This window comes from Dreissena polymorpha, chromosome 7 (assembly GCF_020536995.1).
Source record: "Dreissena polymorpha isolate Duluth1 chromosome 7, UMN_Dpol_1.0, whole genome shotgun sequence".
In the NCBI taxonomy this organism is placed as follows: Eukaryota; Metazoa; Mollusca; class Bivalvia; order Myida; family Dreissenidae; genus Dreissena; species Dreissena polymorpha.
Genome location: NC_068361.1, coordinates 45,501,175 through 45,520,169, shown reverse-complemented (window position 1 = coordinate 45,520,169; position 18,995 = coordinate 45,501,175). Strand labels below are relative to the sequence as shown.

Sequence of the window (18,995 nt, the reverse complement as noted above, 5' to 3'; positions counted from 1 at the left end):
CAGCGGGAGTGTAAACTCCTGGCCGGGCGTCCCAAACATTCATCAGCCACCTCTCTATGATTCTTACTGGTATGAGAAGGATCACTCAGACAAAAAAACCAAGGTCATAAGACGCTCTACAGCCTTGGCTGGGAAGTCTCCTATGACAAGGAGATGTTGTAAAATAAATGACTGCTGAAAACGGATGCACTCAACCAAAGTGCGTACAAACACGATGCAACACTTTCCACTCAAATGGTGGACAACGATGGATCTTTGCATTATGTTGCTCTCCCTGTGGAGTCCCCCTTGAATCATAGAAAGCCCGACCTCATGCCTTGTAATTCCACGTATGGCAGTCTTGAGCACCTGCAGCTGAGGGCTCCCTTTGTGCGGAGAGCTGCATGTCCATGGGAGTGATCAACAAAAATAAGAAGATTTATCGAATTTTCGAAAACATTACCAACTACCTTCTCTTAAGCTGCAATTGACTTGTGAAACAAAGCCACCTGGATGTTACATAACTTGTGGAATAGAGTGCAAGTGCAGCAACTCCAAATCAGCAATGGTGTCAGTCAGGGTGGCCCACTCTCTCTTATACTGTTCACTTTGCTCATTGAAGATGATGACCAATTAAACATAATTTTACGTACAGGTGTCAACAAATGGGTGCCTCTCTCTCCTGGTTGGGTTAACAAACAATGGACATGACATAGAAAATTACAGTCACAGGAACTTCTTCCTATCGCACAGAGAGCTTCCAGATACTGTTGCAAAAAAAGGCTTGCGGAAATTTCTCTAGGAATGAAGAGTTTTCTTATATCAAAGACAAAAAATTCAGTGTGAAAACTCTTACTGCACACAGACAAGAAAGGACTGCACAGATTGCTGATCTGGTTGACAATATCTTGGGGTTCATAATTGAGGTGACCTCCCTGGTCCAACTCATCACAGTAACGGAATTCCTGTACCTCAGAACATGTACAAAGAGGTTCTTTATCAGACCCAGAATAATTTGCCAAACACAAAGGCTAAAACTGAATACAGCAAATCCTTTCAGTTCAGTATAAATAATAAAACAGAGAGATAAAAAAGGCCCCATTAAGACAGTCAAAACTTCAGATACATTCATACAAATACCACTCAATTGTTGAGACAGTACACATCTCAATGCAATAAAAAATAATGCACAATAATTGGAAACCAAAGACAAATGGACCTTTGCATAATCGAGGGTTTCTTCAATGGTTCCTAAACCATTGTGGAGGCCTGGCTATGAAATAAATGCATGGATTCTTCATTTGTGAAGCTTGTATGTGGGAATCAAGGATGAACCACCTTTACTTTCACATACAAATATGTTTGTACAATTCAATAATTTACTATCATGTATGTTTGTCTGATTCAATAATAGGTCCCATATTCATAATACTGGAAGTCTTTTAGTCACAATTTCATAAATGTAAAAGAGCGAAGTATGCAGTAGCTATAATATATTCATTATTAAGTTTTAATCCAATACTGATATTAGTGAAGGTTGTTCTTGGTTTTCAATAAAACTAATACACTGTATTGAATTCAAGAACTATTTAACAATTTTGCTGAGGATCTTTATGAATATGGGTCCTCGAACCATACACTTGCTGTAAATATGCCTTACAGTTGTATGAGATCCACTTGGACATAGGCTGAATGTAAATTTATTGCATATAATTCATTTGTTAAAAGAAAATAAATATAAACAAATATAAACTCTTACATAGTAGTTTCAATTGGTATATACTTACATTTGCAGTAAGACAACCAAAACTTACCTTACAAAGAAAGGTCTATGAAATAAAAATATTTACAGTGCTTTGGTAATCACAGTGATAACAAAGTTTTCTAAACAATTCAATACAATCAATAGTAACATACAATGCTATAACAAAACTCTAAATAATTTACAACCAAGGTAACAATTTTTTTATAGTTTATATCAATATTAACAAGGTTATCAAGGATCCCACAAACCTCGCTGGCTCATCCTGAAATGGCCTCTAACAAAGATACTTACAGAATCAGGTTCATCTTCGATATCTTCATCTTCATCTGCATCATCAACTAGTACAAAATTGTCCATGTCAAAACTCCCCTCACTGTCTGCATCAGATTTATCTTCATCATCATTATCTGCTGCTCCTGCTGCTTCTTTCATTTTGTCTGGTTCATTATCAACCCCCACATCAGACTTTGGTTCAATGATGGTTTTATCTTCAATTATTGAATCTTGTTCAGGGTGATCTGATTTTAGGCCAAAATTTGTGTCATTGTTCATGGAATCTGCATGGATGATGTCTTCGCCTGTTTCTTCATCAGTAATGTTTGCTTCATCATCCTGCTCTGAATTAAAAAATTGTTCATCATTTGCAAGAGCTTTCTCCAACTCATCCATCAGATCAATATCCTCAGCAACCATTTGGCTGTCTTGAGTATTGTTATCAGTGTGTTCATTTTTTGTGCCTGTACCAGCATTAAAAATAACTGAATCATCTTGATATTTGTCAACTTTCTCATCTAAAACTATGATGAGAGCTGTTTTATCTGACTTTGTTTCATGGTCTTGATATTCAGGATGCTCCTTATTTCTTTCTGTCTGAATGTCAACGTTAACAGTATCAAATGAGATAGGACTTTTGATATTGGCAGGTCTCAGTATTTCTTTTTCATCTTCTTTCAAATCAATAACATCAGCATTCTGAGCTTGACTGTTATGTTCATAAATCTCCTCAGTGTTTGATTCTTTATTAAGCTTAACAAAATCTACAGTATCTGCTTTGTCACAATACGGTGATTTTCCTTCAAAATCTGCTTTGTTTACTCCTGTTGTCTGAAGATGATTACCTTTACTTGACCAATGAGTTGTGTCAGTTTTCTCATTAGATTCTTCTAATCTTTTGCTTTCATTACCAAGAACTTCTTTTTCAAATGTTCTTGGTCCCAAAATTTCAAGAACTGTTTTTTCTTGTATATTATTAACTTTGCCTGTATTTTCATCTTCAATGTCATCAACTGTGACAAACCCTTCACCAAGCTGAGACGTGATAAAATCTTCATCATGATTGCCAAACTCTTGCTCTGAATCCTTATCAGAAAAAGCTCCTAATTCATCATTTTCTTTGAAATCATTTTTAAATTTTGCTTCCTTTTCAGTATCAATGATTTCTAAGTGAACTTTTTCTGATGCCAATGTACTGCCCTCAGAATTGATATTTTCTGAGGATACTGTACTTTGGTCCTTTTGTGCTTGTGTACTTAAATCTTTTTCAGGAACAGATTGTGCACTACTAGCAATGCGTTTCTCCACTGTAGATGTAGACACCATTGAAGCATTTGGAACTGTAGCCTTTCTTATACCCAATTCTGATGTTTCATGTATCTCAATATTAACATGTACTACATCTGATGATGATTCAACCTCTGGCCTCTGAACGATGCTGTTACCTCCTGTTACATCAATACCTTTGGTGAGGCTTTTGTTTCCTTCACCCTTTTTACCTGAATCAGTTTTATCACTTCCAGGAACATCCACAGCCACAACAATATCACCCTGCAAAGCAGCATGCTCTGCTGTGTTCTCTAAAGCTTTATCGGTGTTTTCTTTATTTTGTCCAGACACATTGATTGGACTGTCAACGGTTAATTCTATTATAACAGATATCTGGTTTTCTTTTAAAACACCACCTTCAGCCCAACTGTTACCTTTTCTATTTGCAGAATCTAATTCTCCTTTGATGTTATCAGAAACACTTACATATGCTTCTTCAGTATCACTGACTTCCTGAATGTTTGCATCTTCCAAATCTTCATGTACAGCTAATTCATCTTCATCCAGTTCTGACTGCTTTAAAAGTTGCAGTTCAAGTATTCTCATGTCCTCTTCAGTTAGCATATCACCTTCATCAAAAATATCCTCAGGACTTGTAACTTGTTCCAAGTCAATAGTTGTAATTGTAGTATCTTCTTCAACTGTCTTGGCTAGTTTTGTCGATTTTTTAGTATCTTCTTTAGTTCGATCAGTATTTTCAGAAATAGATGCATCTATCTTAGCTCTTTTTTCTTTACATATCTCATTATCTCTCTCATTACTTCTGTGTCGCTTTTGTGAGTGACTTTTGCTGGTTTCATATCGACTTGATCTTGATGTTCTTCTTGAAGATTTATTGTGTCGATCTCTACTTCTGTCATGTCTTCTAGAACTTCTGGGAGATCTTGAATGTCGTCTTTCTCTTGAACCACTTCTATGTCTTCTTGATGACTTTTGGGCTGTCGGACTGCTTTTGATTGTTTTTGAGGCTGCAGTTGTTTTGTGCGTAGAAGCAGTTGTTTTGTTTGCAGTTGTTATATTTCTGCAAGAATTATTTTTCTTAATGAAAATATACAACTGCCATTAATAATGAAGTAAAATTCAATTGTTAAAAAAGGAAATGCACTGTAGAGAATGTTTTATATGAACAGCTTGCCCTCTTGTATTGTCATAAATGCACCAGAACCCCTTATAAATTTGATAATCAGATTCCGTGTTCTGGAGCATTTATGATTTCAGAAAAACTCATATATTTTTTGATGGCAGAGCTTTTCCAATAAAAACTCTGCTATCTGCATCTTAAATTCTTCTTACAATGAGGCTCAAAGGAATTTTTTTGGTTTAGATGAATCATTACAGCTGCCCAAAGTTTTGAAAACTTGTTACAACAAATAATACATATTGAATCCATTTGCCTGTAAAATTACTGAGATTTTATCTTGTTATACCCGCTGATTGTGTATTGATTTGTGTATGAATTAGACATATATTGAATAATGAATGTCAGGAAAATTGATGCAAGAGGAACAATTTGCATGTAGCATTCTTTACTTAAAGAAGTAAACTTAAGCTAAATGCAATTATCAATTAACATAACAGAGCTTTTATATTTAATAAACTATTTGGACAAATTTTGATATATTTCATTATAAATGTTTGAGATTAAACAGAACAGCAAATAATTGATAAGAAATTTAATATTTTTCTTTGATATATGGCAACAATCCCTGTCCCAAAACATATTTAAACTGTGAATACAAGTTGACATAAATGTGATATCAATAAGGCGTGTGTGATGATGATAATGGGAATAATGATGGTAACATAAATGGACAAACATTAACCAGGCATCTATTGCACACAGCACCAAACCCATCAGTTTTAACATTTCAAAGTACAGGTGCTAAGATTCAAAATATCTTACCTGATGCTTTAAATACAGACCATTATACTTCCAATGACAAACTGATACAAAAGTATTTATGATACAAACGTATTTATGCTTTAAAAATATAAAAAATAGTACTTTTTCCCAATATACCATGATCAATGGTATATGTGACTTGCATGAACACTGAAAGTAACAATTCCTCATCAGTACTAGTTGTCTTAGTTAACCCATTTATGCCTAGCGTCTAGAAAAAGGCCTTTGCAAACAGGGTAGACCCTGATGAGACGCGGCATGATGCGGTGTCTAATCAGGGTCTGCGCGGTTTGCTTAAAAGATTTTCTGTAAGAAATATTCTAAATATAGAAATAAATATACTAGACATCCCTAATTTTGGAAATAAATTGATACAATTTAGAAGGATGGGAGAGTCCACTAGGCATAAATGGGTTAAGAGTCTAAAATGACAATTCTCCCCATGCCCACCAAATAACTCAGTGAATTCTGACACAAAAATAGCAGACTGACCATGTTAACAGATAAAATAGACTAAATCAGATAAAACAGTGAGATGATGTGGACAAATATGCCTGTCACTTTCTGACTCGGAGATTTTAACAAAAACAGGATCCTTGGATAAATAATTATTGTTATTAGACTCTGATACCTTAAGTTCAGACCCATTTAATCTTTGGGACTTGTCTCTTGTTCCAGCCGCAATGTAGTATCACAGTATATAGCCATTTTCAAAACTTAACAATGTGTATAAATATCACACATAACAACTTATGATTATTAAAATGCTAAATAAGAGCAGTAACACATTTACATACCTGCTGTTTTCAACACTAGCTGAGGATGAACCTGAAACCAAGTAGGAAATTTATAGAGTTCAAGTAGGACATACATGTACAAGTTCTATTATAATTTCCCTTTACTTTACTTAATATGAACAAGAAACCGTCGGAGACGGGTTATGCTCCCCAAAGTTTTTTTTGTCACAATATTGCACAATATATTCAGATAAAAGCAAACGTCTTGAGGGGCATAACTTTGGACAAAATAATACGATGAATGGTTTAGCAACTTAAAAATTTCAAAGGGCCATTACTCTCTAAATAAATCATCTAACCAGAACCTACAAATAACATGCGCATCCCCTCAAGGTAGTTAAGCTTCCCATAAAGCTTCATTGAATTCCAGTCAGTAGTGGTGAGAAATAGCCCAGACAAGAATTGCACTATATGTACAGTTGGGGGAACAAGAATTTTTTATAGAAAATTTCAAAGGGCCATAACTCTGTGAAAAATCATCCGACCAGAACCCGCTGATAATATGCACATCTCCTCTTGGTAGTGAAGCTTCCCATAAAGTTTCATTGAATTCCGGTCATTAGTTGCTGAGAAATAGCCCGGACAAGAATTGCACTATATGTACAGTTAATGGAAAATTTCAAAGGGCCAATGTTTTGACCAACTTTCATGATGATTGGGCAAAAATTGTGACTTCTACAGTGTTTACAAGGTTTCTCTAAAGCCAAATAAGGAAAACTGCCCCGCCCACTGGCGGCCATGTTTTTCAACGGATCGGAACCAGTTTTGAACTCAACCAAGATATCATTAAGACAAACATTTTGACAAAGTAACATGAAGATTGGGCATAAAATGTGACTTCTACAGTGTTTACAAAGTTTTTCTTTTTTTGACCTAGTGACCTAGTTTTTGACCCGTCACAACCCAGTTTCGAACTCATCCGAGATTTCATTGGGACAAAGCTTCTGACCAAGTTTCATGAAGATGGGACAAGAAATGTGGCCTCTAGAGTGTTTACGAGCAAATGTTAAAGGACGGACGGACATACGACGGACAAAGACCGGTCAGAAAAGCTCACCTGAGCAATCAGGTGAGCTAAAAAGGCACAAGAGCTGTTACTAAAAAATAAGTGTGACCAAATGCATAATATTTTATCTAGAGTGAGATTTTATTGCAAACTACAGAAACTGTGAGAATGATGGGAGAAAAACTGTTTGACTTACTGAATGAAACTAGCTAAAAGACACTGTTTAGATAATTAAATGGTAACAACTAAAAATTACCAGAACGTATATGTCTGATGGGAATCAGATTTAAATTATTGGTCTTTACTGAAGTAAACAAGCCAATACACCTGGCCATTAATTGATGACATGGTTGAGGCAGTGGAATTCAGTCCCCGCAAAAGTTTCAAAACCCTTACTCGCCATAAGGGCTGGGAAACTCATAATGGCTTCTACTAATTGAAGTCTATTTGGCCACTCATATACAATTTAGATGTTACTCAAAACATTTTACCTGCCATGATGGCCAATAGTCTGGAAATTTTTCCTGGGCCTTGTGTACTTTTACTTGCTTTGTCAAAGGGCTGATGGACTTAAGCGGAAAATTCGCAATACTATCAAGTGAACATTTACCATCCAGGCTTGGTGCAGGTGTGGACACTGGTGCAGCTTTCTCCACAAACACAGGTATCAGCCTAGGCCGGTTCTCTGTCTTCATGATGGAGAGGCTAAGACTGTCCACCTCTCTCTGCAGCTCTGACCTCGTCAAGATGGACTTGTCCTTGCAGAGGGCAACTATAGTGCTGTAGTCATCTTGGTGTTCCTTGCCCTGTGGAAAGGGAGTTCAAAACATGTTATATACAACTCATTGTCCTTGCAGAGGGCGACTATAGTGCTGTAGACATCTTGGTGTTCCTTGCCCTGTGGAAAGGGAGTTCAAAACATGTTATATACAACTCATTGTCCTTGCAGAGGGCAACTATAGTGCTGTAGACATCTTGGTGTTCCTTGCCCTGTGGAAAGGGAGTTCAAAACATGTTATATACAACTCATTGTCCGTGCAGAGGGAGACTATAGTGCTGTAGTCATCTTGGTGTTCCTTGCCCTATGGAAAGGGAGTTCAAAACATGTTATATACAACTCATTGTCCGTGCAGAGGGCGACTATAGTGCTGTAAACATCTTGGTGTTTCTTGCCCTGTGGAAAGGGAGTTCAAAACATGTTATATTCAACTCATTGTTCTTGCAGAGGGCGACTATAGTGCTGTAGACATCTTGGTGTTTCTTGCCCTACGGAAAGGGGGTTCAAAACATGTTATATACAACTCATTGTCCTTGCAGAGGGCAACTATAGTGCTGTAGACATCTTGGTGTTTCTTGCCCTACGGAAAGGGAGTTCAAAACATGTTATATACAACTCATTGTCCTTGCAGAGGGCGACTATAGTGCTGTAGACATCTTGGTGTTTCTTGCCCTATGGAAAGGGAGTTCAAAACATGTTATATACAACTCATTGTCCTTGCAGAGGGCAACTATAGTGCTGTAGACATCTTATTGTTCCTTACCCTGTTGAATGGTAGGTCAACATGTTATTATAGCAAATAATACTGAAAAGTGAAGTGATACCATATAAGGTGTAATGTGATACTATACAATGTGTGATGTCATTCCATGCAATGTGTGAAGTGATACTATACAATGTGTGATGTGATACTATACAATGTGGATGTGATACTATACAATGTGCGATGTAATACTATACAATGTGTGATGTAATACCATACAATGTGCGATGTAATACCATACAATGTGTGATGTAATACCATACAATGTGCGATGTGATACTATACAATAAGTGATGTGATACTATACAATGTGCGATGTGATACTATACAATGTGCGATGTAATACCATACAATGTGCGATGTAATACCATACAATGTGTGATGTAATACCATACAATGTGCGATGTGATACCATACAATAAGTGATGTGATACTATACAATGTGTTATGTGACACCATACAATGAGTGATGTGATACAATAAAATATGTGATGTGATACAGTATTTTATGGTATGATTCTGTTACATTGTATACTATAAACTTTGTGATAATATACCATATGATATAGTGTGTGGGTGTGATGGAATAACATAAATTATGTAATGTGAAACTATATACAGTGAAACATAATAGCAGAGTAAATGGGACTCTGCCTGACTTACCATGTACCACAGGTTGTGTTTGAGAGACTTGAAGTGGTTGGCTATGGTTGTGGGCCCCAGTTTATCCCTGCACAGCTCACACATGTAGAATGAGTCCAGGCGAATGTCCAACCTCTGATACTCCTTGATGTGTTGTAAACCTGCAAACGGTTGTTAACCAGGAATTGTTAGGAAATTCTGGAGGTGGTTGTTGGGCAGACATTGTCAAAACACTTACGATTAACAAGAATTTGTTTTAAAAAGTATCTGGAAATCATTGTTCATAATAAATTGTTAAGAAATTCTGGAGTTTTTAGGCAGGATTTTTTAAAACACCATGCATTTGCTAGGGCATGTTAAGAAACCATTGAAATGATTATAAACAATTATTGTTAATACAATCTTGAAATTGTTGCTAACATTTAAAGGGGCCTTTTCACAGATTTTGGCATTTTTTAACTTATTCATTAAATGCTTTATATTGATAAATGTAAACATTGGATCGTAAAAGCTCCAGTAAAAAATCAAGAATAAAATTAAAAAAAGGAAAAGAACATTGCCCGGAGCAGGTTTCGAACCAGTAACCCCTGGAGTCCTGCCAGAATCCTGAAGTAAAAACGCTTTAGCCTACTGAGCTATTCCGCCGAGTACACATACTACACATATTTTATACCTTATATAAGGAATCTTCGTAGTTATACAAAATTTAACGACAAAAACAGAACTCTCCAAATTATTCAATCGTTTCGCGTTGCAACGCTTTATAATTTTTAGGTTTTATAATCGTCAAAAGATGCATATAATGGCTATATTAAAGCATGGTAAATGTTCAGTATTACTGTTTCCTCACAAATATCATAACTAACACGAAAATTTGCGAATCTGAAACAACTTTTTTCAATTTTGTCAAATTACCAAAGCGTGAAAAGATCCCTTTAATTATTGACAAATGCTGGAAATGGTTGATAACCAATTAACAGTTGACAAATGCTGGAAATGGTTGTTTACATTGAACTGTAATGAAATCCTGGAAATGGTTGTTAACCAGTTTTTTTAAGGAAACCCTGGAAATGGTTGTTAGCCAGTTTTATTATGAAATCCTAGAAATCGTTGGTTACCAGTGTGTGTTTTCTTAGGAAACCCTGGAAATGGTTGTTAAAAATAACTTGTCATACAAATCTGGAAATGTATGTTAACAATGAATTGTTGACCAAGAAGTTTTAGGAAACCAAAGAAATGTTTGTAAATAAGAACTGTTAAGAAGTTCTGTACACAGTTGTTTACCAGGACTTTAAGAAAATCCTGATAGAGGTTGATAACCAGAAATTATAATGAAAACCAAAAACAACAACAACGTCAACCAGGATTTGCATTGAAACCAAAACAGAATATGGTTGTTAACAGCAATTGTTATATACCCTGTACAAATGAATTTATATCAGAAATGGTTACACAGCCTATAGAAATGCTAAAACTTTGGATTATAAAAAAGAATCATATGAGCCGTGTTCTGAGAAAACTGGGCATTATGCATGTGCGTAAAGTGTCATCCCAGATTAGCCTGTGCAGTCCACACAGGCTAATCAGGGATGACACTTTCTGCTTTTATGGTATTTTTAGTTTCAAGGAAGTCCGTCCTTACCGAAAAATCACGTTTAGGCGGAAAGTGTCGTCACTGATTAGCCTGTGTGGACTGCACAGGCTAATCTTGGACAACACTTTACGCACATGCATTATGCCCAGTTTTCTCAGAACACAACTCATATAATGATACAACTTACCAAGTAAAGGGTGGCTGCTGAAGGTGGACGCGTAATTCATCAGGAACTTGGATTTACGTGCACTGAGAAAGATCAAGCCTTGCTGCATCTTGCTCATTAGGATTCCTTAAGAATTTACATTTTATTTAATGTTAAGCATTGAAATAAAAAATATAAAAAATATATAAAATACAGCTGTGAAATAAATCCTTATGTTACTCACCATGCACTCGGTCAGAAAAATACTTAATATTATTTAATAACAAGGCAGTCCAAGCAAGAGACACCTATATCTCCCCCATGAATCTTTTGACCTTCAAATAGTCACCTTGACCTTGAGCCAACCATCTAGATTCATGACTTTTGCACATGGTATCAAGGACCTTAATATAATATTCAAGTTTTATTAAAATCGTTCAAAGGGCATCGGTCATATATACCAACAAGAGCTCCGCATAACGGATGCAAGGCTCTGCTGCAGAAGCAGTTTTGAATAAATGAAAGCATATCATTTTTATTTTTTTTAGAGGTCACAGTGACTTTGACCTTTGACCTAGTGACCCAAAATGGTTGTTGCATGTAGAACGCATCAAAGTGCAGCTACATATGAAGTTTCAAAGTTGTAGGTTGAAGCACTTTAATTTTAGAGCAAATATTCAAACCTTAACAAAATGTTAAGGTTTTAGCACAACGCAGACGGCGGACGACGAGCTGGCTATGACAATACCTCAGGTTTTCTCCAAAAACAGCCAAGCTAAAAATAGAGGCTCAAACTTTTGATCTTAAGGTATGACCTTAATCTTACGCTGACATGATTGTCACATCCTCTTAAATACTAAAACATTTGAGGCAAGTTTCACAGAATCCATCAAAGCGTATAGGAAAAACAGAGCAGAAACTGAAGAGTTATGGACTGGCTGACCAATGAAGGGGATTCCTATTCCTATGTATATTCCCTCGTCCCCCTTTTAAAGTGGGGCATAAGAAGGAAGTGGTGGTGAAGGCATTTTTTGTTTGAATAGCTTGGAAAAATAGATGCAAATATTGAAATGTCTTACCGTTCTCCACCAACCAGTCAAAATCTGGATCTTCTTTTTCAGCCACTGTAAAAAGAACAGAAATATTATAATGATATACTGAACCAGTACCAGAAAAAAAAATCAACTTTTACTCACTTCCTATGCAAAACAATGTTTTAAACTCTCTTAATAATATATTTAATTGCAGTGTAATAGTTCTTAGGTAACCATCCTACACAAGGTTCTCAAGATATTGGATGGGAATCAATTGTCTTCTTTCCCACCAGCCTACAGACCTTCAGAAGAACCGACCCAGGTGCAAAGCAATATATCAACGCTTCTTTGAAGAAGGACATAAATCAATTATAATAGGCTATATATTTCCCTTACACAAATCTTATACTGTGCTCCACCATGTATAACGGGCAATCATGAACAACCTGCACCAAATTTATTATGTTAACATCGGCCGTTTAAACCTTCAAGATATGTTAACAACAGCCGTTTAAATCTTCAAGATAATAGGGCGTAGTATTCTGGAAAAAGAAACATTGTGTCTATTATAGATATTTACGAAGAATAATGTTGTACCAGTGTATAACATGCACCCATTTTTGAAATTAAAATTGTGGGGTATAACACTGCACATACTAAATGGTTAAGAATTGTAGCTGATACTTACAAATATGACAAATATTCAGAGCCTCTTCCTGACCCAGCTTTTCGCTCGCCGTCTGCTGGCTGGATTTCAGTTCCGTCTCCAATGCCTGATGCACCGCAGACTTCACAAGATCCAAACCAGTCACGGGCTCTGGCTCAGACTGGTTTTCTTGCATGCCTTGCTGGACTGGTATAATAATTCCATGTGTTTGAGATACAGTTGACTGCTGAAGGAAAGGCAAGACACCTTGGGGACTTCCATGCGTTAGAGCTGATTGTGATGGTGGCATGGCTTTGTTAGCAAGTTCTCCCGCTGTGGCTGTGGCAGTATTTTCCATTTCCATTCTGATGTGTGCTATGCCTTGTCCTACAGATTGAGTAATGGTGGAAACAACACCAACTGCAGAAATATTTTGGCCTTTATCTGCCAAATTATTGAGTCCAGCAGAATTCGAAGCAACGTTTTGGCTCGTTAAAACAGCATCTTGGGTGTTGCTTTTAATCCCAGTCCATGTCTCTGCGGTAGAATGCAGAGCTGCTGTTTGTTGTGGTCTAAGGTTTGAATCAACCATTGTCAGTGGCTGTACGGTGTGGGATGGCGCCAGTACAGGATATGAGGGTAATGCCTGTACAGGCTCTTGCTTTGCAGTCTGTACAGAACCAGGGAGTGTAGTCTGTACAGACGTGGACATGGTGTTCCGTGTCAGACTTATGTCTGCTGTTTGGGCAATTGAAAGTGCTGATTCTAAAAAATACCTAAAAAAAGTTTCTTTTTTACTCAATACTTCTGCGTGGGGTGGTATTTTACATTCTTCTAATAATAAATTTAACCTGTTTCCTAACAGAATTACATTGTGGAAAAAAACAGTGCAGAATATCATTTTTAAATGACATACACACAAAAAATAAAATTTGTCAAATAAAACATTTATTTACTATAACCAATTCTTCCATGTCAATATTCATTCTAACTTTCATTATAATTGATATTATTCTAAATTAACCATTTTTGGCTCAGAAGCAAGTTGAACAAGCGATGTGTTTGTGAAACACTATGTCCCCATATATATGACCTTTGACCTTGAAGGATGACCTTGACCTCTCACCACTCAAAATGTGCAGATTCATGAGATACACATGCATGCCAAATATCAATTTGCTATCTTCAATATTGCAAAAGTTATGACCAAGGTTGAAGTTTTGGCACAGAATGACAGACAAACAGACATCCAAAACAATATACCCCTGATCATTCGATCAGGGGCATAAAAAGGCTATTTGCAAGCAGCATTAAACCAGAGCAGCCTGCGAGTAACTCACAGTCTGATCAGGTTTTATGCTGTTTGCTGCTCATCAGTACCTGACGGTTGGCAACAAAGTGTTTAAAACTTGAAACTAGTAAGAAAGCTCGAAAAACTTCATTTGATTTTCTCATGGACTACAAATGCGTCACAGTGCCAATCTGAGAGGTAAAGGATTAAACAATTAACTGATGTAATAGTATATAAATATTACATGTCTGACAGGATGACAGTTAATTTGTCAACTTGAGGAAATACTGTCCCCGAGACTGACAGTATTTTTCCGAAATTCGACAAATTTACTGTCACCCAGTCAGACATGTAATATTTATTTTATTATACCGAAAAAACTATTCAAACATGAACAATTTATATGAACCATGAAAATCATTTACTGGCAATATTGCTTGCCATTTTTTTTGTCAGATTGACAGATTAGGTCATCTGTTTATACAACGGAAATGCAAAACTGCGTACTGCGCATGCGCGAATGGCACAGTATAATTATTTACCATTCGGCATGTGATTGCTAAGGTAGCGGGCGACAGTATTTTTTGGACAGGAAATTTTTCCCTGCTGGGTCTGACAGTATTTCTATGTCACAATGGCCTATGGGAGTTTAGCATTGTGAATAAAAGTGAGATATAATGATACAATATTCAATACCAGAAGAAGTTGTTGTTGTGCAGGTTTCTCCAGTCCCTTGCGGCGCACTCACATTCTTGTTAATGGATGCAGCAGTCCCCATGGCCAGAGGTCTTTTCTGCCGTGAAACTCTAATAGGCTTGGCCTGTACCTTTCCATCTAGAAATGTGCAATGGATTGTATGTTTATACGGTGTTATATATGTAACCCTGTAATCGCATTGGTGTAATGGATATGGTGTCCGCCTAGCTATCGGGAGGTCACGGGTTCGATCCCCACTGTGTGTTCTTTAGATCTCTGCCCCATAGACACCAAGTACTGGTTCTAGTCCCAGCAAACGGACTCGAGAGCGTTTCAAATAAGCCTTAGGTTTTCTATGCAATCAAGCTTAAATAAATGAGTTTGAACTAACCCAGCTCAACAAAACCCGACCACACCACAATGGGGATTGAACTTGAGCCCTTCTGGCTCCAAAGCAGGCACTCTATCAGGTCCCTATCAAAGCAAGCCCACAAAGCAAGGTAGTATAAGTGCTCCTTAAACCTCGACCTAATACCAAATATAAAACCTGTGAATTTTGTGGTCTCATAGAACTAATATGGCTAATAATTTGTTTTAATAATCACAAAGAAATAGAATGTCTTAGTTGAAAAAGGGACCTAGTTTTTGTAATTTTAAATTTAGGTTAACACAAATTGTTTAAAAAAAAATGTTTATCAGACTATTCTTATTTAATTGTGCTTAGGCCACTCCAAATTGATTTGTTGGTCTACGGATTTAAAAAAAAAACAAGCAAATTCATTGAATTGATATCCCCCGCCTATATGCTTCTGGACACAAGAGTATTATATTTGACACTCAAACAAGCATTTTTTTAAGATTACAAAGGGCCATAACTCCGTTATTAACAGATGGTGTACAATTCCATTTGGCATGCATTATCCTCTTATCCATATATATACTCATACGAAGTTTCAATGAAATACGCCAAAGCACTTCCAAGATATGGCTCCGGACACAAAAGTGACAGACGGACGGACAGCGCCAAAACAATATCCCTCCGCCTCTGGCGCGGGATATATACTCATACCAAGTTTCAATGAAATCCGCCAAAGAACTTCCAAGATATGGCTCCGGACAAAAAAGTGCCTATAGTAAAAAGCATTTTTTCAAGATACAAAGGGCCATAAGTCTGTTTTTAACAGATTGTATACAATGCCATTTGGCGTGCATCATCCTCTTATGCATATATATATACTCATACCAAGTTTCAATGAAATCCGCTAAAGCACTTCCAAGATATGGCTCCGGACAAAAAGTGCCTATAGTAAAAAGCATTTTTTCAAGATACAAAGGGCCATAACTCTGTTTTTAACAGATGGTGTACAATGCCATTTGGCGTGCATCATCCTCTTATGCATATATATACTCATACCAAGTTTCAATGAAATCCACCAAAGCACTTCCAAGATATGGCTCTGGACACAAAAGTGCCTATAGTAAAAGCATTTTTTCAAGATACAAAGGGCCATTACTCTGTTTTTAACAGATGGTGTACAATGCCATTTGGACGTGCATCATCCTCTTATGCATATATATACTCATACCAAGTTTCAATGAAATCCGCCAAAGCACTTCCAAGATATGGCTCCGGACACAAAAGTGCCTATAAGTAAAAAGCATTTTTTCAAGATACAAAGGGCCATAACTCTGTTTTTAACAGATGGTGTACAATGCCATTTGGCGTGCATCATCCTCTTATGCATATATATACTCATACGAAGTTTCAATAAAATCCGCCAAAGCACTTCCAAGATATGGCTCCGGACACAAAAGTGCCGGACGGACGGAAGGACGGACGAACGGACAACGCCAAAACAATATCCCTCGGCCTCTGGCGGGGGATAAAAAGTTGAAGAGGCGGGCGAATTTTTAAAACAAATTTCTTTGAAAACAGAAATTTTTTCGAGCGAGTGAAGAGCAAAGAATAAAAAAAAAAATCACATTACGATTGAATAATATTGCATTAACAAGAGATACAGGTTTAAACATCTATAGTGTCCATTCAAATCAATTCTTGCAAAGTAAAGAATCTATGTACAAACAAGCAATAATATATCTATGAGTTACATACTTTTCAAATGATAATGCACTAAAATTAGGTTTCAGCACTTTAAAATGTAGAACACAAGTCTAAAGCTAGTGTTTTCATATCAGGAATAGCATTACCTGTAAGTTTTAATTAAACATCTTCTAATGCAATTAGTAAAATAATATTTTAATTTTATATTGAATAACTCTTTCATAAAGATTCTGCGCTGTAATATGAATTTGCAGCCGTTAAAGGTTCCGATATGATTTCATGTCGGAACGCTGCTACAGCAAATTGACATTAAACGATAGGACCTCGGTGTAAATTGACCTCATATTTATAGGAGTAAATTGCATATGACTTTTGACCACGAAATATAACCATATCATTGAAGTGAGGGACACATGTCTACCTACTGCTGCTTATATTTGAACGAAGTTTTCAATAGTGAAAGCTGTGAAAAGGTATACAGTGTTGCAAGCTGTGAAAATGTATACCATGTTGCAATAACACTTGAAGAGGGACAATCCTCAAAATGATAATGGCAGACAGTCGGACAAAGGCCATGCATATAATCCATTGGCGATACCTTATTTTATTAGGGGCATATCGATGGCTAGTACGGTATGGTATTATTCTGAAATAAATGTATACATTACAAAGAACTTTTTGATGTTTCTAAAATAAACGGACCTAGCTGTAAAACATGTTCCATCAACCATGTATTTCAATACTTCTAAAACATTGTCCCTGTGACTCTTTTAGACCAGCCTTTAATGATTTTATGTTTATTTTTCGTTCACTTACAATTGTGTTATATGAAAAATTTGCCTACATATAGGGAAATAATGTCCATATGCCCATTTAATGAAGAAAATGCATAAAAAACTTACGTCATGTTTCCAGATGTTGTTTCAAATTGAACATGCTTCAACAGTATCTGCCGATAGTTGCATGTTCAAACGTGAACAAACACATTCAAATAAGTCACAGAACGAAGCAGATGTGTTTATATTTATAAGGGTTGGCTGCAGCAACTTTTCTCCGCAATTTGTTAAAACGGTCACGCAGGAAGCTATTTTTCTGATTGTCTCGATCAAATTTTCGAGTGACTACAGTTTTCAATTAAAAAGGTTACGAAACACTATATTTGGCACTCATATTCAGCATCAAAATCGTTTCTGAGAGATTGCTTTTTTTTATTTTTTCATAAATTATAAAAAAAACACATGCGCTATGGTTACAGAAGGACACAAAAATGAGTGCGAGCAGTATAAAAAATATTTATTTTTCCATTTAGAAAAAATAGGTGCGGCAAATCCAACGACCAACATATCAATTTGGAGTGGCCTTATGTACAATATTTTTGGCCTTGTTTATTATATCTAAGCAATTTTTGCAATATATTTTTCCTGCTAAGTTAAAACTCCATAAGGCAAATATAGGAATGTCCGATAGGTAAACAATGTCACATACGTCTAAAAACAAGCAAATTCATTGAAATGATATCCCCCGCCAATATGCTTCGGACACAAAAGTGTTATATTTGACACTCAAAAAAGCATTTTTTCAAGATACAAAGGGCCATAACTCCGTTATTAACAGATGGTATACAATCCCATTTGGCATGCATCATACTCTTATCCATATATATACTCATACCAAGTTTCAATGAAATCCGCCAATGCACTTTCAAGATATGGCTCCGGACGGACTGACGGAAAGACGGACGGACAACGCCAAAACAATATCCCTCCGCCTATGGCAGGGGATAATAACATCCATACAAGTCCAGTAAAACTCAACCTGTATCCATATAAGTGCCGAGCTTCATTGTGTAAACGGTCTCGAACATAGCGTTGAACGAGACGTCTATGAAATCCACAAGTGCCTCCGTGTTGTGGTTCTTCTTGTAGTGTTTTGCAAGCGCTGTCTTACCGCGAGCTTTAAACACGCACTTGTCACACTCGTACGGGAAGGAGTGTGCATAGCTGATGTGATTGGTTGCTGATAGGCGCAGGTTACGTATCAGATAGCCGCATAATTTGCAGCGGAAACGCTCTGGGCCTGAAATGATATAAGAAATCAAGTTTAAAGAGCTCCAAATTATCCTTTTGTTTTTTTATCCCTTCCTTTCATGTAAAAAAAAACAAAAACTCATCCCACAACAACTTTTTTTTTTAACCCTTCCTTCAGTTAATGTCTGAAAAATAAACGATACCATTTACGGTATATCAAACTGTTTATGTTTGTAATTCTATGAATCCAGGCCCCTGAAATGTA

At 36.6% G+C, this 18,995-nt stretch overlaps 1 protein-coding gene across 4 annotated transcripts in view; it reads right to left on the bottom strand.

Annotated features, from left to right (window-relative positions):
* LOC127840063 (uncharacterized) overlaps positions 1–18,995 on the bottom strand; it is a 110,817-nt gene that overhangs the window by 11,146 nt on the left and 80,676 nt on the right. For 3 of the 4 annotated variants that reach the window (XM_052368450.1, XM_052368452.1, XM_052368451.1), the window contains exons 31-39: positions 18,519–18,779; positions 14,642–14,779; positions 12,697–13,419; positions 12,054–12,098; positions 11,017–11,121; positions 9,257–9,396; positions 7,663–7,858; positions 6,047–6,077; positions 2,036–4,367 (exon numbers count right to left, since the gene is read on the bottom strand). In XM_052368450.1, coding sequence (XP_052224410.1) covers positions 2,036–4,367; positions 6,047–6,077; positions 7,663–7,858; positions 9,257–9,396; positions 11,017–11,121; positions 12,054–12,098; positions 12,697–13,419; positions 14,642–14,779; positions 18,519–18,779 — 3,971 coding nt within the window. The remainder of the gene's footprint in view (positions 1–2,035; positions 4,368–6,046; positions 6,078–7,662; positions 7,859–9,256; positions 9,397–11,016; positions 11,122–12,053; positions 12,099–12,696; positions 13,420–14,641; positions 14,780–18,518; positions 18,780–18,995) is intronic. The other variant, XR_008030380.1, reaches the window with a different exon arrangement.